Source organism: Arachis duranensis, chromosome 1 (assembly GCF_000817695.3).
Source record: "Arachis duranensis cultivar V14167 chromosome 1, aradu.V14167.gnm2.J7QH, whole genome shotgun sequence".
Taxonomy (NCBI): Eukaryota; Viridiplantae; Streptophyta; class Magnoliopsida; order Fabales; family Fabaceae; genus Arachis; species Arachis duranensis.
This window is the reverse complement of record NC_029772.3, coordinates 46548287-46571509: the sequence shown is the minus strand read 5'-3', so window position 1 is coordinate 46571509 and position 23223 is coordinate 46548287. Positions and strand designations below refer to the sequence as shown.

Genomic DNA, 23223 nt, shown 5'->3' with positions numbered 1-23223 from the left:
AATAACTACTCAAATAAAATTGGTAAAAATACTTTTTTACGAAAATATTTTGTTTAAAAATGTGATTTATTTATTTAGTTACATTTTAAACAAAGACAACACTTTTATAAATATCAAAATCTAACTATACAATCTATCATTTAAGGGTCAAAAAGAAATATTTTCACACGAAGACAATTATAAAATCTTTATTGCAGTATCTACCAAAAAAAATTTACTATACAAGTGTAACCTACTCAAAAGTATATAACCTATCATACTTGTCACCAGCATATTGGCTGATCAACTTACTTTACAATAAAATAAAAAAGCTTTACTCAATTGAAGAATTCACCTTCACACATATGGCATCAGCAAAGTTTTTGAATTACATTCCGGGGGACGAATTCCCCTTTCATGTTTTAACATTTTCCAATCTAAACCCAAAAGATTACAATAAAAGAAATTCCTCTCCCACCCCTTTCCTAACACAAATTCACAATTTGTGAAGGGCATCTCTCTAACCTCCACCCTTAAGCTTGAGGTCTATTGTACCACCATTGTTGCCAAATATATATTTCCACATACTTGAAATCTTTAGTTTTCGAAAGTCAAAACATGTTACACTCCCTAACCACAGGATGATGTATTCTCCGTTTTAGTCGGATTTCTTGTATGATCCTTCCTTCAACTGAATCAATTCACAAAGCAACAATTAGGTGAAAGGGAAAAAATTGTTATTCTTTGCAGATTATATACCTAAATAAATTAGTGCCACTAACTGAAGCTACAAGATGCAATTAACTTCTTAAATATCATCAAAGCTTTAAAATTATACCTTCTTCTGCATTTTCTTCTGATAACGATAACCCTGTAGCATAAAGAAAACAAAATTTTTGCAGATCAATTTCACATGTAGAAAAAGACAAGCAGATATGTTTGTAGGATAAAATATTTCAAATCATGATATAACCTTGTCAGTTCCATAAATAAAATCACAGTATGTGAAAACTGAAGCGAAATTGCTGTGACTTTGTCCTCCAACATAATGATGGTAATCATGATGATCAGCACCACCATAAAATGGAATGAGTTTTGTGATCGCCCAAGGAAACTCATACCTACAAATAAAGCAATAAGGTTGGTGTATGTCTTAGTGACAACACATTTAGGGCATGAAAGAGGAATTGAAGCGTAAAAAAGCGGGAGGATTGGATTATATTGCCTTTTACCAATAATTTTAAATTATCTTATTTAATTTAATATTTATAATTTCGTATAAATAGTATTATAATTATATATTATTATATTTAATATTATATATTTATTTTAATAGTGATTAATTTAATATAAATAAAAATAAAAAATAAAAACAAATTATAGCTATTTTTGGTTTTGAAATTTTGATCTCCAAATATTTTCAATTGAGAAAGTCATTAAAATTTGGCCAACACTTAACTAGTAAAAGAAAAAGGAGTGATTCCATACCATTAGATATAATCTCACACTATTAAAAATACTAATAATGATTAATTGATGGCTACAAATTATAAAAATTACCGACCCTAACACTCCGCTTTTCAATTAATAAATGCGTCATCACATCAAAATTTATAAAATTCATTTTATAGTGAAAAAAGCGGCAACCAAAATTCATCAAAAAATAGAAGTAACAAAGAAAAGCGAATGATAAATAAAAAAACAAGAGAGCAGGGTTTAAGTTTACCCTTTGTGTGTGTCAATAGCTTCAAGTTGGCGCAATGCTATCCACAACCAGAAGGTGATCAAGTGACAAGGGACAATTGCCGGACCAAGAAATGTCGGAACTCCAAGGAGAAGGATCTCCACCCAATGTGCATACGGTGCAGCGTAGCCGATCGGAGCCTCGTACTCATGGTGCACCCTGTGAATGTTCTCGTAACCCCACCTATTCACGTGTAGGAACCTGTGCAACCAATAGTTCGTGTAGTCCTCTATTAAGAAATACACCACCAATTGCGCCACCACCTCCCACACAGATGGCAATGGCAGCTCCATCCTGATGCCAACAAACTGTATAAAGACCAAAACCACAATGATCAAGGATTACGTAAGCTGTTTAACCCTATACTATATAAATAAGAGCAATTTTACGCGATTAATAAAATTTAATAATTTTTGTTTGTATTTATTCAATACTTTATACTCTAAGTACCAAATTTTAAATCGTAAATACTAAGTCTTAATTTCTAGGCAAATGATTTATTTAAACAAATTGGAGATCAAAATTATACAAATGTAATATTCCTAAACTATTGACATCTCGATCTTAACCCTAATCTATATAAATCTATATAGTCTACAGGATTTTAAAAAATTACATATAAAATCCTATGCCCAGGTGTGAATTATGTGTATTTTTTTATTAAAGCTAAAACTACCTTATCCTATCGCGAATTACGTGAAAGCTTTGAAACAGTATAAACCATCTTATTCTGTTGCGGATTACAAGGATGAAAATGTGGGCATCATCCACTGTGAGCCGCCACAATTTTTGAAGGAATCAGTGTGCTAAACCGCCGTGCACAGTCGTAGTTTATGAAGGGGTAAACTTCCAAAGGCTATCGCAGTTTTTGCTTTGTAGCGTTATAAATCCGCGATGACAAGCTATTGATTATTCATTTGAGTGATTTAGAAGATTTGTGTTTGAGAAATTTCTATATCAGAATCACGCAAACATCATATTCGAGTAGTTCAACAGAAAAATAGTTGGAGTTTAGCTGCATTAGAATGGTTGTATAGATGCATGTATCAGACGGCCAACAGAAATATCACCAACCTAGCTGAACCACTTTAGCTATTATATTCTTGGATATTTTAGTAGTTTCCTACACGGAGGTTGCATGAATTCAACATGTTTACTTTTCAAAATTTTTTCGATAACAACCAACATATTTTCATCAGATCCTATTACAAACTTATCATATTTCACACCAGTTGACACAACGACAATCAGAATCTTATAACTTCTTCACCTGCTTAATTCCATACATCCTAAATTTTTGCAATATTCAGGTTTGTACATCTAAAAAACTATTTGACGATTGAATAAAGATACTTAAAAATTCTTTGTCAGTAAATTTGACACCTTTTTGTTTATTTTTTTTTTCTGTGTTGTAGTGCAAAAATGCTAAGGAATTCTCTTCGCCAGACATTATATATTTGCGACTCTACTTCACAATCACATTTAATTGGTATTTATAGTAGGAAAATATAGGCCATAAAAAATTATCTTAACGCATCTCTTCGTAATCCACTATAGCTACTCACAGATTTGCTTACCTACTATGTGTATAATCCGTTTTAGGCTAATTCAATCAAAATCCACGACTGGGTATAGGATTTTACAGGAAAATTCTTAAAACCCTATAGCCTATAGCGTTTATATAGATTAAGGGTAGGATCGAATTATAAACAATTTAAGAATATTGTATTTATGTAATTTTGATCTCCAATTGTTTTAAATATGTGCTTTGCCTTTCATTTCTAATAATTTAAAAATAAAATATTAGCTAATATTAATAAAAATATTAGTTCCTAATCTTTTTTAAAAATAATATATATCTAAACTATTAGTAGAAAAGTCTCTTGAATGGAACAAAGGTGGAATAACATTGCATTTACATTAACCTCTATTCCAGGTATTACAAACGAAGACAAAGCTTCAAGAAGAAGAAAAAATAGGAGAATGAATTAGCATTATATAAAAGAGGAAGTGTTAAACACGCGAAATTCATAAATAATTAATCAATAAATTAATTATTAATTAAAAAATTAAAAAATTAAATTTTATAGTTTAATAAATTAGAAATAATTAAAATACGAATTTTGATACTAATTTTAAAGATTTTGATTTAAAATTAGGTCGTCAGGCCAAACAACTGAATTGCATTTAAACCGGGACCAAAGCCCAATATATAAATTAAGCTTTCAGCATCTCTCCCTTTTTCATGAGGGTTGCACGTTGCAGGAAAGGGAGAGAGCGCATGAAACATGAACCCTAACCTCTTCCAAGAATTCAAATTCCCAAAATTTCTAATTCGAAATTCTGATTGACGAGCTGTTAGCGACCACGTATTTTTTTGGAATTCTTTTCAATTCTATCAGAACAAAGTGGTTAGGAATTTACATTTCTCACCTAGTTCCTCCCCTCATCAGTTTTGTGTGTTTTGAGTCTGGGTATTAAAGAATTGAATGATTTTGATTGATTGTGTATATGGTATGTGATTTGTGATTCAATTTTATAATGGTTTACTATTGGAGTTGATTGGTTGAACTGGCTATAATTTATGACTTTTAATTGATTATGCTAAAGTTGGATTAAATTGTGATTTACTAGAGTGGTGGTATAAACTTTGGATTTTATTGATTTTTTGTGGGTCGAGTTGTGGTTGTGATTTTGAATTGTTGGGAATGATTTTAGATATGAAAAATGAATTATTTTGATTTTGAAATGGTTAGATATCAAAATGATTTGATAGTTGAAAAATCTAAATTTATGTTTTATTGAGAAATGATTTGGTTTTGAACCCATTGGAAAGGTTGAGAATGGTTAGGTTGGAACCGAAAATGGTGGCAGAATCCGAGTTTTAGAAGAAATGCTGCCCAATTTTTTATAAAATTGGAGATTTCGTTTGAAGTGCTTCTTAGAATGCTTTTTTTTAAAGAATTTTACAATTTGATTTTGAGTTATTCAGAAAAGGATTATGTTTTGAATTTTGCTTTATTTAGAAAAGAATGAATTGGGATTGAGGAAGTGCGAAAATGATGATTTGTAAATGAATGAGACATATGACCCCGAGTAAGAGGCAGTGGTGTTGTCCACTTGCTCCGGGAAAGAGATGAAGAAGAAAAATAATGAAACTGATTTTGATTATGAAATTGAATGAATATGATGAACGAGACATCGTTGAGGATGATTGATTATAAGTGTGTTTGTATTTTTTTCTTTGGTTGTAAGTGTGACAGGGCACCTATTCTCTCTAATGGTGATATGGCACATAATCCCTCTAATGGTGACAGGACACGTATTTCCTCTAATGGTATTAATGTGCAACAGAGAGATAGTATCCGGATTAGCTACCAAACATGTCGGGTATGGCTATATAACCGACACATGAGTTTATTACCCGTAAGGCAGGCATACATCATATACATATGTGTGTTTTGTTTGATTGTGTATTAATTGGGCTTGCCTATGTAATTATTATGCTTACCTACTATATTGGCTACCTGTTGTATCTGTATCCTACTTATGTTTGCTTTGTTTGTATTGCTTGTCTGTACACCAGTGTTTTTGAAGGTTGGAGGAAGTAGAAAGTGAAGGGTTAAGTTAGAAATTGATTCAAGACTTGAGAACTTTAGACAGTTACCTACTTTCTAGTTTAGTTTATTTTTCTTAACTTTAATTATGGGTGTCGGAGTACTAGAATTGCTTCTGGCTTTCTCGGGACGTTTTATATTAACTATGTAGGCACCTTTGCCATGCTTACAACCTTCTGTTCTCATTCCGTACATATTGTTGCTTTTCAGATGCAGGTCAGGAGGTACCTCACTAAGCATTCTGGAGACTCTGTAGAAGCGAAAAACTCTAGGGACTTAGGGTTGTATTTTATTTATGTTTATATATATATACACATTCTCCATCTTGTATTTTATGCTTGTTCCTTTTAGAGGTGGATTTGGAGAAACATGATTTAGATTTATCTGTTGGTTTATTTTTGGTATATATATTCTAGCCGACCTTTGCTTTGTAGGTCGAGTCGGAGCTTGTTATCTGTATTTTGGAATTTTGATCCATATGTATATGTTTTAAACCTTCCTTTCAAAACTTTCTTATCCATGTATGTGTAACTTTCGTGAGTGATGCGTTTTTTGTTTTGTTTTTTATTAACTTCTCTTTCAAGACTCTTAGTTACAACTTCCTTCAATTATATTACATTAGTATTTTTATTTTTAGAGGTCGTAACGCTTCGTCACCTCTGGTTTATGTCCTAGGCGTAAAACTCTGTGTGATAAGGTGTTACAGGAAGAATCAAATTGGGTCAAAATTCTAATATGGTCACATCAATTAGCCATTACAGCATCCAGCATGGTAACGGAGTGCTACATCATCGTTGCGATTTCTAACTCATTATCGTAAATGGATCAATGACCACAATGGTCTCCAGATTTCGATCTATAGATTACTATAATGAAATTGGAATATGAAGGACCAAATTAGGGAATGATGTGAATTTCAGGACCAATATAAAAATTTACTCAAAGTTTAATGGAGAATAATATCTGCAAGGACTAGATTGGGAGCACAATTCTTCCTAGACATGTTGGGAATTTGAATGAAAATACCTACCCAATCTTCCAAAATTTTCAAAATATATAAAATGTCTAAATTATTTTTAGAATATAGTTTTTAATTTAGGTTATTATTATTATTATTATTATTATTATTATTATTATTATTATAGTAGCTATGTAAGTATTGTTAAAATTAATGTCATATTTTTACATTTTAAAAACACTTTTTTTACCAACATCTTTTAAAAAAACTTTCTTAAATAATAAAAAAATATTATTTTAAATTTAGCAATACTTTTGAAAATACCATAACCACCCCTATATAGACATATATAGTGTCACTTTTTTATTTATTAAATATACATAAAAATAATAAAATTAGAATTAGTGGAAATAGCAAGTAGCTTATAACTTAAATAAGAAATCTTACATTCAAAACTTGAAACTAGTAAAAAAAAAAATTTATGGATTACACATAATAAATGGTATTTTCACCGTAATAAATCTACTCAAAGTCATTGGATTTATCATTGTATTATTTCCCTTGCAATTATTGTTGGAATTTTCATAGAAATTTTCAACGGTAACACAAAAAATGAACAATCTGCAATATTTAGCGTCGAATAATAAAATTTTATGGTAAATTTGACAGTATATTTGGCGCAAAATATGTTTTAAAATGGTGTCAGTGTTTCAGTTAGATATTCTGACGGGACTGTCATACTAACAAAATTCTTTTGGTAAAACTAATATCATAAGATTAGATCTGACGCAAATCTAAATACAATCTTTTAGTTATTTTTTAAAAATTTACTTACATCATTTTTCAACGAAAAAACTGACGGTAAATTTATCCTAAATTTACAGTCACGATCCCTTCTCCTTCATTTCAGTTTGTCATCCTCTTCCCTCAAATACCTTAACCACTGCAGACTCCTCTACACGTTGTCTCCGCCATTGCATGTCTTTCCTTTGACTCCCCCTCCTCATCTCTGCCAGTGCATTCCTATCCCTTTTTCTCTCTCTAAAATTTGTCTCTCTCTACTTTCGTAAAACCTATATAGATGAATCTTCTCTTCTCCTCCATCTTTTGATTATATGCATTCTTAATTATTTTAGGTTAATTTTAATTTACTTTCTTAAATTTAGGTTTTAATTAGGTTAATTTAGGGTAAAATTGTATGAATTTAGTTTTCAAATTAGGTCTATTTAGGTTCATTAGGATAATTTTTAATTTTGATATTAGGTTAATTAAAGTTAATAAGGTTAACTAAATTAACTTAGTTTTGAAATTAGATTAATTTAGGTCAATAAAATTCATTAGGTTATTTAGGTTCATTTAATCTTAAAATTAGGTTCATAAGGTTAATTAGGTTAATTTTGGTCAAGAAGGTTAATTAAGCTATTTTGGTTAATTTAGGTTTGAAATTAGGTTAATTTAAGTTAATTAAGTTCTAATAAATTGGGGCAATTATAACATGTAGTATAACCCAATATTTGATCATCAGAATTAAATGCCTTATCCTTAAAGCACTTTTTACTTAACAAATTGGAGATAAATTATTATATGTATATCACAATATTTTAATTTTTTATTATTTATTTATATTTTAGATTAAGCATTGTGGTCACATTGCTAAATAATAAATTGTTGTTGCTTAATTGAATAGGTATTATAATTGTGATGTTTTCTTTAACTTCGAATGGAATTAAGTTCTTGGTTTGATAAAGTATGCAGCTACTTATTTGTTGCTCGAAGTTGAGATTAGGTTTTCTATAATCATATATAAGTGTTGTACTTTATGTTAGATTTAATTTTTTAGGATATATTTGTAGAATAGAAGTGAGAGAAGGATGTTTAATGGCTCTTTGTCGACCCTTTGTTTGTTGGAAATTGTAGAGTAATAAAAGATACGCGTTAGAACAATTAAAATTAGATATTTAATTGAATATTTGCTTGTTTGAAATCGTTATTGAAATTGTTATTCCAATTGGCATTTAAAAGATATCGATTTTGATAAAATGATACCTAAAAGATGATAATGATAAAAATAATTCCAAAAAATAAAGTAATTATTTAAATCAATTTTTAAAATCGGTCATTTTACTCTCCAAGAATTTAAATAAACAAAATAATTCTCAATATTTATTTTTGTTGGATAATACCGTCTTTTCTGTTAGTCATTGACAATAACTACTAACGTAGAACGTTAATTCGCACACATAAACGTTAAGTATGTAAATTAGACAAATCAATACCTAAGGTGAAGTATAATACAGACCTCGAATAATTTAAATAAGACCTCAAAATAGTTTCTAAAAAATTTTTAAAATTCCAAAGTAATCTCTTTGAATTATTTATATATAAATATTTCTAAATTAATAAATTTTAATTTCTAAAATTTGTTATCCATATATCTCAAATTTGATCATTTATAATACAAATTTGTTTATGTATTTTTTAAATAAATTATAAATTAATTTTAGAAGACACTATTTTTCAAAACAAATTAAATAATTTAAAATAAATGAATACATATTCATTTTTGATCATACATGATATTGATTTAATTTAATTTGTAGGTATCATATTTTACGATCATTTTTTAGTGAAGAAGAGAATGAAATATTTTTGTTTGAAGAGATGAGAAAAGTCCAATTTAACATAAAGTTTTTCACATAAACAATTGAAAATATTTATGCAAATACTTATGAATACAACACTTTGAAACGTGTATGCAATGCGAACCAAGTAACCTCCGAAATCTAATTTTCTAGTTTTGGTCAACCATAAGGTTAACGTGGATCATTTACAAAATCTAAATGTAAAGCTTCTAATACTTTGCAATACTTGAAGAAGGAATGTCTTGACAAATTCAAGTGTTCTGTTCATGTTTCTTAAAAAGGTTTAGAATTCACAGGTGGTAATGTTATATAAAACAGGCTTGTAGTTGAAGCTATTTGTGCTACCATAGTTAGCAATTATGCCAATTTTTTTTAACTTAGGAATATTTTTCTAAGTTTATTTTGAAAAAAATAAACATATTTGAAATGACTATTTTTGAATTTTAAAATTTTTTCAAGAATTATGTTAAAGTGTTTTAAACTCTTTGAAGACTGTTTTATACTTCATCCTGGGATGGATTTATTCAGTTTAAACATGTGGACGCTTAACAACCACATGTGTGAGTTAACGTTCCATGTCAGCTATCACCGATAGTGACTAATGGAGAAGAATTATATTCTCTAATGGAAAGTAAATATTAAGGAGCGTTTTGTGTATTTTAATTTGAAACCTAGGGACTAAAATATCAAATTTTAAAGGACTGATTTAGATAATTACTCTAAAAAAAATATATTTTGTTTAATAAAATGATCCAAAGGTTTTGTCAATAGTTAATTTATCTGGTGAACAGTTAAATTTTAATGAAGTTACTAATATACCCTCTAGCATCATCATCATCGTTACTACCATAATGTCCCCATCCTATTCCATTTTTTTACCCCATCCCATTCTTTCGTCGTTATCCCAATCTGCCACTCTGCCTCAGCCACTACCATCACCACCCCTACCCTTACTAGAATCATCAACATCATCATCACCACCATCACCGCTACCCTTACTAGAATCATCAACATCATCATCACCACCATCACTCCTAACTTAATTACTTCATCATTCCTTTGTCCCATCCCATTCTTCTTCCACCACCTCATCCTATCACCCTTACCCACTAGCATCTCACCAATAACTCCACCCTACCTCATTCCTTTAACCCATCCAATCCCTTTACTCCTACCCTATCCTGTTATCACTCATTCACTCACTCACTGGTATCATCATCATTGCTCCTTACTTGTCATTACCCTTCGCCCGTTACCACCACCCAAATTTTTACTGCGAAATGTTCAATCCTAACTCCTTTATCATCGCCATACACTTAAAATTATTATTAACAATAATGATAGATAAAAAAATATAAACTGTAAATAAGAAATAAATTGAAAGTTTGAGAGAGAAAGAATGATGAAGGTGGTATGGATAAATAAATGTCATGAAAGAGCTAGAGAAAGGAAGAGAAGGAGAATGATGATAATAATTACAATAAGGTTGAGACAATGGAGATTAAGGTTGTGGTGATAGTAGAAGTAGAGATGGAAGTGATGATAAGGTTGAGTTATTGGGGATAAGGTATGGTGATAGGGACTTGGGATAAGGCTAAGGTGATGAAAGGTAACGGGAATAATGGTAAATAATGGTGGAGAGAGAAAGAGAGAAAAAGATTAAATTAGTAATTTTATAAGAGAAAAGAAGGATAAATTAGTACTTTCTTATGGGTCATTTTGTCATTACTATATTTTGGGTATCATTATGTCAAAATCGAAATCTTTAAGGTGGCAAAATGCTATATACGCGTTACAATATTTCATAATGTACCAAGAATTAACACTTTTGATCGTTATTTAGTTTTTATCCCTATAGCAGCAACTCTGACAGGGACGATGCTAACGACTATATGAATCCACAGGACCTTTTTGTTTTATTGTTTAGTGCATCTTTTGTTTGAGTTGACATTTTTTTCATTTTGTACGCTTTATTTTGAATTATTGAAACTTTTATTTGTATTATTGATATTATAATTTATTAATTTAACAAAAAATACTATTGAGTTTTTGTTTTATTTAATTGTTATTTAGAAATATATTCTCATTATAGGATTATGAATTTATATTATATTTTTAAATTTTAAAAAATTTTAAAAAATAATTTTATATTACCGTCGAATTTACTATTCAACTAATCCAATGGTAACAATTTTTATTTATTTTAAATAATAATTGTCATCCATGAATTGTTGTTGAATTTATAGCAGAAAAAATCCGACGGTTGTGATAACATAAATTCATAAAAAATTCATCCATTTTGCATTGGAGTTATTCGACGGTAATTTAACAGTATTACTGTTAGAATTGAAAAATCTGATGATAATATGTTTTTATCTAAATTTTCTTTGGAAATAGATAAAATCTAACGGTAAATTTAACAAAATATTATTTTTTATCATATTAGTATGTAAAATCAATCTGACAATAATGGACGATTTTCTTGTAATGTTTAAAAAAGAAAGTTATGTGTCTACTCTTTCTATATCTTTGTTACATATACTATTATATCCTATGGATTCACTCTTTTACATATGAAATGTGTGTAAAAATAAGAAAAGTAAAATTAGTTAAAATAGTAAGTGATTTATAACTTAGTTAGAAGGTCTTAGGTAAAAATCTTGAAAATTACATAAAGTTTTTTAATTAAAGATTATATATAATGAATGATATTTTAAAAAAAAAAAGTTATGTAATAACTTTTCTCTGTGTGTGTTAAGACTTAAATTATCAAAAATAATATTAAACTTTAATTAATTTGTTGCATTTGGACAAGATATATTTATATATCATATTAATGAATTGTACCTTTTTAGAATTTTTAAAAAATCATCTTTGTTAAAAATATCTGTGCAAATACAGAAACTAAAAATTTCCATAGAAATTTATGGAGATGCGAGAAATTGAGATGGAATATAATATTCTCCTATAAAATGGAAATTGAAGTGAAGGCGAAAAAATTGAGGTTTAAGAAAGCATAAGTGTTTCGAGAATCGAATTCAACTAGCTGATTTCGATTGAGTTAACCAAGAATTAGCCACCAAAGCGATCCAGTTCAAAGTGAAAAAGGTCAGCAATGAACTGGCCTGAAAAGGGGAAATTCGTTAAACAATCGGTTAACAAGTAAAATCGGTCTGATTTTTAATAGTTAACTGGTTTAAAATAATAAAATACACACAAAAAAAACATTTTTCAAAGGAATTATATATTTTACACATAAATTTATTATTTTATTATATGTAGTTTAATCCTACTTGAACTTCAGTTGAACGAACCTTTGAACCTCTATCTCTATTGGTTTGATCATCGATTCGATTTTGAAAACCTTGGAAAGGAGGCATCTCCCACCAAGATTCTGAAAATCAGTTTGAATCGGTTGGTTGAACCCGTCAAACAGGGAACCCGTGGAGAGTCTATCTCAGTTAGCTAGAAGAACCGCTGGAATTGAATACCGTTTCATAACCGAAAAATCGGCCAAAAATCAATCGGTCGAACATAATCGGGACCTTTCGTGTTTTATTAAATCTCCAAAAATATGTTGGAAAGTGAAAAAAAAATAAAAAATAAAGAGAAATTTGAATCTAAATATCTCAACATAGTAAGGGGTAGAATGAGAGGTCAAGTCAAGGATCCTAGAGTTTGGAACCGAAAAGAGTATGGACGATTAGAGAACGAGTCCTTCTCAATTTTCGTGAATAATCTCACAGAAGACATATCAAAAAGAGAATTGTTTCAGCTGTTTAGTTGGACTAGACGTATAAATGATATATACTTATTAAGAAAACAAAAATGGTAGTATATACATTTTTACATCCATACGGTACACTATGAAAGGAGGGGCCTTGAAGGCTATAACAGAGATGAATCGTATGAGACTGAGAGGTAAGGTTGTCTTCATGGGGGAAGCTAAATACAAGAGAATATCCAATGTGAAGGACAAGAACAAGATACAGTCGCGAGGTGACAATCGAACGGCTATGGCTCGTCAGCTCTCACAGAAAAGAGAAGAGACCCAGAAAATCTCAGCTATCTGCACTAAAGATTTGATGAAGGAGAAAATGGTCCAAGATTCAGATAGGAATGGATGGACGAAGAAGGTAAAAGTGGTTGTGGTGAAAGAAAACTTGGACTGGTTGTAGAAAAGCCTAGTAGGTGGAACGACAACGGCTATTTACTTTAGGTCATTGAAGGAATTGGTTGGGAAGAAATTTTCTTAAGTTATTCAGGTTCAGTTGCGCAAAATGGGAGCATATAAAGCTTTGTTGACCTTTGACAGTCTGTTGAATGCTGAAGAGACTTACACATTCAAAATGAATAGCCTACTATAGTTGTTTCATAGTGTATGGAGGTGGGACGAGTCGGAGAGAAGTGAAACTCGAAGAGTGTGGTTAGAATGATTTGGGGTTCTGTTACATACATGATTTGTGGTTACTTTCAGGATAATAGGAAGCCAATGGGATGAGATGGTTGGGTGTGATAAAGTGACAGGATCGTACATCTCCTTTAGTGCCAACCATGAGCAAATTGATACCTGTGTGATGGATGGAAGTGATCAATGAATGGGTCCATACCACAATAGGCACAAGTGGCTTCGACGTTTTAGTAAAAGAGGTGGGACGCGAAACATATGGAGTGAATTGTAATTTGAAAAATGTGGGGGATGATACTATAATATGTGAACACCATAAGAACATATCTACAAGGGTTTGTGATGATGTAGCTCTATGATCAAAAAGGCCAACACATTCGACAGACTATAAAGACCAGGAATCAGAAGTGGTAATGGAGGTGTTGCGGGAGGAGGTTGAATAAGAGACTAGATTGGTAAATTCAGAAATAATTTTGAATGAGTGGATTTATGAATATTTAAGTTTCAATCAAAAGAAATTGGTAACGTATCAACCAAATTATGGTGATATTGAAGGCATGGAAGATTTTGTGGGATATGAAGTGAGTAATGAAGTGGATTCTGAGCTTACTATTCTCTAGGATTATTGTTGTAAATCTAATGGGCTGGATAGGGAGGATATAAGGAATAAAATGTATGAACTTAATGTAAAGCCCACCAATGGAATTAGATGCTGTAAGAATGTTTTGAGCCATGAGGGCCCAGCTCCATAGCCACTAAGCAGGTTGGCGTTGCGGATGCTTGTCCTAGACCGGGTTTGAAGCGAGTGGGTCGGGCTTGTAAGGTCCAGCTGAGAAGAAGCAGGACTGCCTCTGATACCACAACGCCTAAGGACTCTTATGACTTAGGGGCACTGGCTCAACTTTGGGAGAAGCAAGAACACGACCTGGAGAAGAATGTATAGCGGTCGATGGTAAAGAAGCTTCGCAGCGGCTATTTGACAAGTTGGGGGTGGTGGTTTGGCAAAGGGTGTAGGAGCAAATCGGAGTGGATGAGGCAGAATTGACCACGGTGGTGAGGGAATGTTGACACGGCAGTTGCTCCAGCTAGAAGCAGGTCCACATTCCTTTGTTGGTGTGTTGGAGTTGGTCGATGATGGCGGGGATAAGGAGGTTGGAAGCTGGAGACGTGCGTTGGAGGCCAAGGGTTGCAGAATAGTAAAACATGATGGAAGGGCTCATGGGCTACAAGGGGATGAGGGTGGGGAAGACGAGGCTAACGACAGACACGGTAATGGTGAAGATTCTAAACACAGTGACAGAGTTAATCAAGAAATTGTTTATACAGGCCTGGGAATTAAAGCAATTAGGGATAGAAATTTACTGATGCTTAATGATTGAGATGGCTACGGTGATGACGAGAACATTTTAGGGGAAACAACACATGCATACGATGATGAGGCTAGTGACAATGAGTGTTCAAGGTTGGATGAACAACCAATAGAAAACAAAAGGACCTGGGATTTAGCAAGAGAGTTAGGAGCAGTGCTATATAATGAAGAAGATGGCATTATAGCTATTCTCCAATAACAGAATGAAGAAATTCTCAGAAAGGAAGATTGACAAAACAGAAGGCAAAAGCTAGACGGAGTAGGCCCAAAACTCATAAAAAGGTCTACAATAATTTTTAAAATGAATTTTAGTTCTTGAAATGTTAGGGGGTTGATGGGTGACAGAAAGCTGAGGATGGTAAAAGACTTGAAGAGGAAATATAGATTGAACATGTTAGGTTTGGTGGAGACTAAAAAGCAGATAGTGACTAAGTTTGATGTTTTAAAAATTTGGGGGAATGGCTGTGCAGGGTGGGACTATGTTATGTCTGATGGTGCATCTGGTGGGTTGTTGTTAATATGGGATGATGAGTCTTTTAAAATGCAAATTGTTATAAAGGTGAGAGATGGTTGTGTGTTGAAGGGGTATTGTTAAAGAATAACTTTAATTGTGCTTTTATTTTGGTTTATGGTGCACATGTTAGAGATGAGAAGCTTGTTGTGTGGGAGGAGTTGAGTTACATAGCTGGTTTATGTCATGTTCCCTATTGTTTCATGGGAGACTTTAATGAGATTGTACAGGTGGAAGAAAGACAAGGCACTGATAGCTTATCCTTGTTGGTGGAAGATTTCAAGAATTGGATACACGACATGGGTTTGGTGGACGTGCCAATTATTGACCGCAAGTTTACATGGTTCAGAGGTCGATCTTGTAGTCCTATTGATAGGGCTCCGGTTAGCTTGGAATTGCTCGAAGAGTTTCCAAAGATTTACTTATGAGTTGGTCCAAGGGGTTTGTCAGATTAGTGTCCTGTTATAGTGGAAGATAAGAGGCCTAGAGACGAACCGAGGCCGTTCTGAAGTCTTGACTCGTAGTTTACACATGAAGGTTTCTTGAGGATGGTCAAGGAGGAGTGGAGAGGACTAAAAGAGGTGCAATTCACAGATAAATTGAAGGCTTTGACAGTTTCTCTGGGAAAATGGCATAAAGACAACTTTGGTGGCATGGACAAGAAAATTATGAAGTTTGAGAAAGAGATTAAGAAGATTGATGACATGGTGGGTGATGAGATTTATTATGGAACGGTGGAGGTAAGAAGGAGGGCGCTTGTTGTTTGCTATGAGAAATTGTATGTGGGGAAAGAACTACATTGGAAGTAGATGTTGCGCTCCAGACATGAGAGCGACATAGATAAAAACACGAGGTGCTTCCACAACTTAGCTTCTGCGAGAAGGAGAAACAATAGGATTGATGCGCTAGTTATTAATGGAAGGTTGATAAGGAATCAAGCTAGGATTAAGATTGCGATTAGGGACCTTTATAAGGACTTATATCATTAGGAGGAGTCTCCTTTGGTGGGGTTCAAAGACGATCTGGTGGAAATGATCGGTGAAGATGATGCTTTGGCTTTGGAGTTGCAACCGACTCCTAAGGAGGTTAGAGAGGTAGTGTGGGATTGTGAATCATCTAAGGCTCCAGTATTGGGCTTTTTCATGCCTTCTAGGCTACTAGTGGATGCTAATGTCACTTGGGTGGCGTTGGCACCAAAGTTTACAGGTGCAAAGGAAATCAAAGACCTTAGACCAATTAGCATGGTGGGGTGTGTGTATAAAGTCATTTCGAAGACGCTGGTTAGGAGAATACGAGCAGTAATGCCAGGGCTAGTAAGTGAGACACATAATGCTTTTGTTTAAGGGAAGAAGATTCATGATAGGGGTCTTATTACGTACGAAACTATTTAGTGGATTAAATTGAGAAAGAAGGAAGTAGTGATCATAAAGTTAGACTTCTAGGAAGCATATGATAGAGTCAAGTGGAGATTTGTGGACCTTGTGTTACAAAAGATGAGTTTTAGACGAAGATAGAGGGGTGGGTTATGGAGTGTGTCAGTATATGTTCTATGTCAGTATTGATAAACAGTTTGCCATCTAAGCTGTTTAAGATGGAAAGGGGCCTGCGACAAGGTGATCCACTTTCTCCATTTTTGTTTGTACTTGTCGTCGATGTTCTACATAGGATGTTTGGGGAGGTGGTTAGAAACGGTCGCATATCTCCGCTACTGGTTGGTAGAGATCATACTGAGTTGTTGCATCTTCAGTTTGAGGATGATACTATTTTGTTTTGCCCTCCAGAGGAAGAGACCATTAAGAATTACAGAAGGATTGTTCATTGTTTTGAATTGATGTCAGGATTAAGTATTAATTTTGATAAATAAGCTTGATTCCAATTAATTGTGACAAGCAGTGGGTACTGCGTATGTGTAGCGTGCTGGGCTATAAGGAAGCCTCTCTTCCAGTTAAATACCTGGGAATCTTGTTAGGAACTAACCCGAGATTAGTTAAGACTTGGGAGCCAATTATAGACAAAGTGGAGGAAAAGCTTAGCATCTGGAATGCCAAGGTTCTCAATAAAGCCGAAAGTTGGTGCTCATCAAATCTATTTGAATAGCCTCCCTGTATATTATTTGAGTTTATATAAGATGGCGAAGGCTATTGTAGAGAAACTGATTTTCTTGCAGAGAATATTTTTATGCAGTAAAGAGGATGGAAGGAAATGTATGGCCTTGGTTAGATGGAAGGTGGTGCAAGCTCCCGAAAAGTTTGGTGGTTGGGTGTTGGGGATGCCATGGTGCGTAACATAGCTCTTCTATTTAAGTGGTGGTGGCATTTTTCAAAGGAGAAGTGTCCATTGTAGAAGAAGGTGATTTGCTCTTGTAATAACCGAACGCAAATGTGTTACTGTCCTCCCAGGTATTACCTGTCCGGGAGGCTCATAGAAGGATATTTGTCAGATACAATTCAAGGATCAACAAGTAAGACAGAAGATAATTACTGGGTTGTCTATGGAGGTGGGTAATGGGAGAGGAACTTGATTTTGGGTGGATGTCTGGCTACGTGGTGGTTCTCTGAAAGATTAGTTTTCGAGACTTTTCTCAATTTCAAACCAAAGAAGATCCGTTATAGGGGATTGCGGGTTTTGGGATGGGTTAGAGTATATATGAAATTTCTAATGGAGGTGAGAGCTATTCCAATGGGAGTTGGATATAGTGAACCAGTTGCATGAAACATTAAGGCTGTTCAAACTTGCATATGATAGAGAGGATAGCGTTGTGTGAAAATTTGATAAACAATGTGTATTTTCTACTAACTCTTTTGTGCAGTTGTTGTAGGCGAAAATAATTCTAGAGGATATAACAAGTTACAGCTTTACTAGGACAATTTGGAAAAGTCTAGTTCTACCAAAAGTTGAGCTATTTGTCTGGTTCGCTTAACTGGCAGGGTCAATATGAAAGAGGGCTGAGTCGGTTTGGGGTTGTTAACTAGGAAGATGTTGTATGCATGTTATGTAACAAAGGTGTTGAATATGGTCCCTACTTATTTCTTAGTTGTGATTTTTCTTGGCAGGTTCGGTGTGCATGGATATCATTTATTGGAAGGTAATGGTCGTGCCTAGGGACATTAAAAGAACATTTTTAAAGTTAGACTGAGATATCAATTAATAAGGAGGAGCGCAAGAGATGGATAGTATAGTTTTGTGCGATTATCTGAAACATTTGATTGAAAAGGAATAGAAGGATTTTTTAGAATAAAAAAAAAGGGGTTGACGAGATTATCAACCTATCTTTTCTGAACTATAAGGAGTAGCTAGGTGTAAATCTTTTTATTATAGATGACAATACCAAAAATGACAAAAAAATAATTATTAGTATTCTTTGTGTTGGTTATTTTATTTATTTGTTATAAATTACTTCTGTTTATTATCTTCTTATGTTCCATTTTTTTGTGTTAAACTTCTTTTCTTTCAAAAAAAAAAAAAATTTCTCAGCACATTTCATCTTCCTTTTCGTTCTTTAACTTCCAAAACTAGAACTCCAGAAACTAGAATATCTAACTTTGGAGGAAGGTGGTTCCACTTATCATCTTTGTTTTCTTATTGATTGGCTTGTACTCGCGTATGGCATTGGGACAACTTTTCTTTTTAATTAGAATTCAAAGTTTAAGATTTACAATTTAGTGGTAAATTCATTTTATTAAACATTTTATCACTTTGTTTTTTTAAGACAAAATAAAAAATATTATTTTAAACATCAATATCGAGGAACCAATATATATTCCTTGCCAAAAAAAAAATAACTTTAAAAAATAAAAAATTATTAATTTATAATATTATATTATTAATTGTTATGTATTCTCCAAAAATTATTATTATTATTATTATTATTATTATTATTATTATTTGTAATAATATTTTTTTGACGGAATACTTGTAATGATATTAATATTCATTAAAAAGTATTATTTTTTATTATTATTCTTTGTTTAATTTATTCTATAATTGGAATATAAATATTAAATATATTATTTATTTTAGTATAATTTAGTTAAACTCCAATTAAATAAATTGAATCTCTAAATCTCTTAATCGGTTGTTTCAATGGTTTAATATTCAATCTAATTTTCAAAACCTTGTTTACATGGGATTATGAGAGCTTTTTTACTATTTAGTATTGTACTTTTAATTAGTGTATTTTTAAGATTTATATTAAAATATATTTAAGTTTTCATATGTTTATTCATAATTTTCTATATTATTTTATTAAAATGAAATTATTTCGATAATTATGATTACATCAGTTAAACTTCTAAATCAATAAATTTTATTAAATTCACAAGTTAGTGCTTTACATGTCTCATTTGAGCTCAAAGTGCATCATATCTCTTTCGCCTCCTCTAGTCACCTCATATCGTAGTTTTAATATCTATTGTGGGAAAAAAAATTCTCATTATTTTGGGAGCGTAAGTGCGTAAAGGTGGTAAGTTATCATCTCTATGATGTATGTGAGTAGTCGCTTTCGCAAAAATATGGGGAAACAAGTCTCTGCTGCATCTCCCAAACCCAAACCCAAATCCAATGATATGGTCAGCATATCGCTTTCATTAAAGATTAACACCCTATTTTAACTAAGTTATACACTATCATAATTTTAACAAGGTTTTGAAAAAAAAAAAAGGCACAACACAGCACACACAAAAAAAGCACAACAGTAATAAAAACAGAGTACTAGCAACGAGCAGAGAAGAACGAACACAGCAGCAGTAAACAAAGCTAATCAATAATCATTTAAAGTGGTTTCTGAACGAAAAGAAAAAAGAAGAACGAGCACTAGCAGTGAGCAGAAAAGAATGAGCACAACAACAATGGGCAGAATTAATCAATAATCATTCAAAGTGATTTTTGAACAAAAAAAAAACGAAGAACCAAGTGATCAAGAGCAGAGGAGCAGAATCACGGCGGAGACGGAGACTACGACGGGCGACAACAGAAGCGTGGCTGAGGAAACGAAGAGCGGACGGCAGACAAAGAACTTGAGAAAGAAGTTGCGCTTGGTGAATGAGAGCGGATGGAGACTTCGACCACGACTTCCAGACCAGGACGGTTGTGCCTGAGAACGACGGATGGCGGCAGAAGAGTGGCTGACCAGTTGAACACCAGTGACTAACGACAAGCTCAAGGAGGACGCACCGATTATTGAATGAGGACAAAGCGCGAAGCCGCGGACGATCGGATGAAGACATGGTGGTGTATAAGCGCAAAGGATGGCGGCGCTAAGTGAGAGCCTTGCGGCGGTGGGGGAGAAGTTGAACCTACACTACTACCCTGCTCGAGGGAAAGAAAAAGGCTTTCTTTTTTTTTTTTCTTAAAGCGCAAAACGGCGCCGTTTCAAGAAAAAGGCTAAGTGAGATCGATGGTTTTAAATGTTGAGCCAAACTACAAAGAGAGCCAATTTACAGTTGGTCCGATATAATTTTTAGGACCATGGGTGAAAAGAAAGGGAGGACTAGGTTTTGAAAATCAAATAGATAATTGAATTGGTTTTTGAACTGCTTTAATTATTAATTTATTGATTTAGAAGTTTAACTGATGTAATCATAATTATCGAAATAATTTCATTTTAATAAAATAATATAGAAAATTATGGAATTAGTATTTCCTATTTATTAATAAATTTATATAATTATTCTCTATTTTATACTAATATGTCAATAATCTAATAAAATAATCATACTTTTTTTTTTAAAATATGCGATGCAATATAACTGTAAATTTAGTATTACTATAGTTATAATTTTATTTTAAAAATTACTTGCATATTTATTATATCTAGAGTAGATATACGGAAATATAAATACTTTTTTGTTAATAATATGTATCTAGAATAGATATATATGGAAATATAAATATAAGTTTTTGATGCTTTTGCTTTAGAATAAGATATGAGTTTATATATAAGTAGAAAGTCTTTATAAGTGATTTTTTCTAACAATTTTTAAGGAAATAAATTTTATTTTAATCAACATTCAGTTTATAAAATATACGATGAACAGAGTTAAAAGTGTGAACTATTATTGTAAAGAAAGAAAAAACGAAAAGAAAAACTATTAGGATAATAAGCAATTTGGTACCTTGATGAACAAAGGGTAAGAGATGAATTGGAGAGGACCGACGATGCAAAAGAACAAGAACATGACATCCTTGTAGCACCTGAACATCTCTTTGAAGGACAAGCGAACCTTGGGTTGGATCTTGTGGGAGTCAAAGGGGTTGAGGCGCTTCAGCTCAATGAGCACCACAGGCAGCGGTGAAAGTGAGTACACGCAGAACAGCAGCGCGATGGTGTGGCAATACACCATCAAGTCCGGCATCTTGCCGGTGTAGTTGAACCACAATGTCTCCGCCGCTGTGAGGTTGCGACCTATCGCAACCTCTGCCTCCGAGAGGGTTGCATAGGGCAACATCGTGGCGGCGGAGGCTATCGGAGATCGAGAACGAGGATAAGTGTATAGTGTGTATTGGTGTGGAGGAAAGGGTTATCGTACACTTGACACACAGACAGAGAAAATTGATTGATAAATGGATAAATATAGCAAGAGACGTAACAAGAGGAGGAGGGAACTGGAGGAGACTCTCATGAAGGGTTCATTTTTGTGCTGTTCTGGCCAAAAGTAATGGTCTTGGTTGTCTTTGGTTGTTTGGTTCGTGTTTTTTGGTAGGTCAATTTTATCGTACGATATATATTTATTTTCGTACGGTCAATACAGATATGGATTTTATTTGCACTTACATGCGCATGCGTATCGATCCTTCTAGTTCTAGAACGATGGTTTATGGGATTGTTTCGCTTGATTCTCGATAATTTCAACGCGGGTGTCGAATTCACATTTAGCTTGTATAAAAAATCTCAATTAGGAAAGCAGATATCATTTTTCTAATAAAGAAATTTGATCCGGAACTTATTAAGAATGCCAAAACTAGCTTTTGCAACTAAACGAAGAAAAGTTACTTGTGAAGGGATTACAGAAATAAATAAACAATTGTGATAAATAATGTTGGTTGTAATGAAACATGTAACTGCAATGTTTATAACAAAAGGACTCTGCTTAAAAATAATTAATAACTATGAACGAGAGGTTAAAATAAATAATAAAAGAAAACTAGAAGAACATAAATGGACTAAAGAAACAAGGAAATAAATGCATTTAAATTTGACTTCAAACACTCACATACACTCTATGATCTTTTGGGCATTAGTGTAACTTGGAATTTTTGTTAGTGTTTCGGTATAATTTTGAAGTGCTTCAAATTGAAGTCCCTAATCCTCTTTGACTTCACTTATTTATAAACAACAATGCTGGGTTACTACTATAAGAAAATCAGCTTTTTGTATGTCATGTTTTTAAAGCGTGTCAAAAAGTGCGAAAAAGTGTGTCAATAGCTTTTCGTCACGCTTTTTGAGTTATCGACACACTTTTAAAAAGAGTACATCTGTGAGTATGATGGTTGTTCTATCGGTATGCTTTTGCCAATATACCAGTACGCGTTCTTTTTTGCCATGCTTTCATCTATTACCACACTTAAAAACGTGGCCGTATGTACCCATATAGCTATGCTTTAAAATCGTACCAAAAAGTGTACATATAGCCACACTTTTGAAGCTTGCCCAGAAGGTTGGTTTTGGATACACTTCAAAAGCATGCTGATAGAGAAAGATACGGCTACGCTTTTTAAGCGTGCTAATAGGATGATATATAGCTACATTTAGTAAGGGTGGCTGTTGATGACTACAAGGAGATATGGCTACGCTTATAAAACGTGCCAATAACTACATAAACCCTTCACTAGGCCACTCCATACTACTTTCAACATTGTGGAAGCCAGCATAATCAACATTAAATAACTAATCATTATGCAAAAACTAAATCATGTTATTAAAATAAACCTTATATAAAAATACAAACATAAACTAGCATAGGAAAATTAAAAAAATAAAAAGAAAAAGAATAACAA

The 23223-nt window shown here is 32.8% G+C and overlaps 1 protein-coding gene across 1 annotated transcript; it reads right to left on the bottom strand.

The window, feature by feature from the left end:
• Positions 1–211: 211 nt before the first annotated feature.
• On the bottom strand, positions 212–21895 carry LOC107487621 (methylsterol monooxygenase 1-1-like). The gene is made up of 5 exons (XM_016108291.3): positions 21342–21895; positions 1706–2031; positions 953–1100; positions 818–850; positions 212–670 (listed from the first exon to the last, which is right to left on the bottom strand). The coding sequence occupies exons 1-5, from the start codon at positions 21672–21674 to the stop codon at positions 638–640; spliced, it is 873 nt and encodes a 290-aa protein (XP_015963777.1). The 5' UTR covers positions 21675–21895; the 3' UTR covers positions 212–637.
• Between the last annotated feature and the right edge of the window lie 1328 nt (positions 21896–23223).

Bases quoted from the DNA above. Each gene is read 5' to 3' on its own strand.
- LOC107487621 (XM_016108291.3), bottom strand. From the start codon at position 21,674: ATGTTGCCCTATGCAACCCTCTCGGAGGCAGAGGTTGCGATAGGTCGC. The intron at 2,032-21,341 runs GTACCAAATTGC...GTCTTTATACAG, and splicing joins CTTACCCTTTGTTCATCAAG to TTTGTTGGCATCAGGATGGA. The intron at 1,101-1,705 runs GTAAACTTAAAC...CTTTATTTGTAG, and splicing joins GCTATTGACACACACAAAGG to GTATGAGTTTCCTTGGGCGA.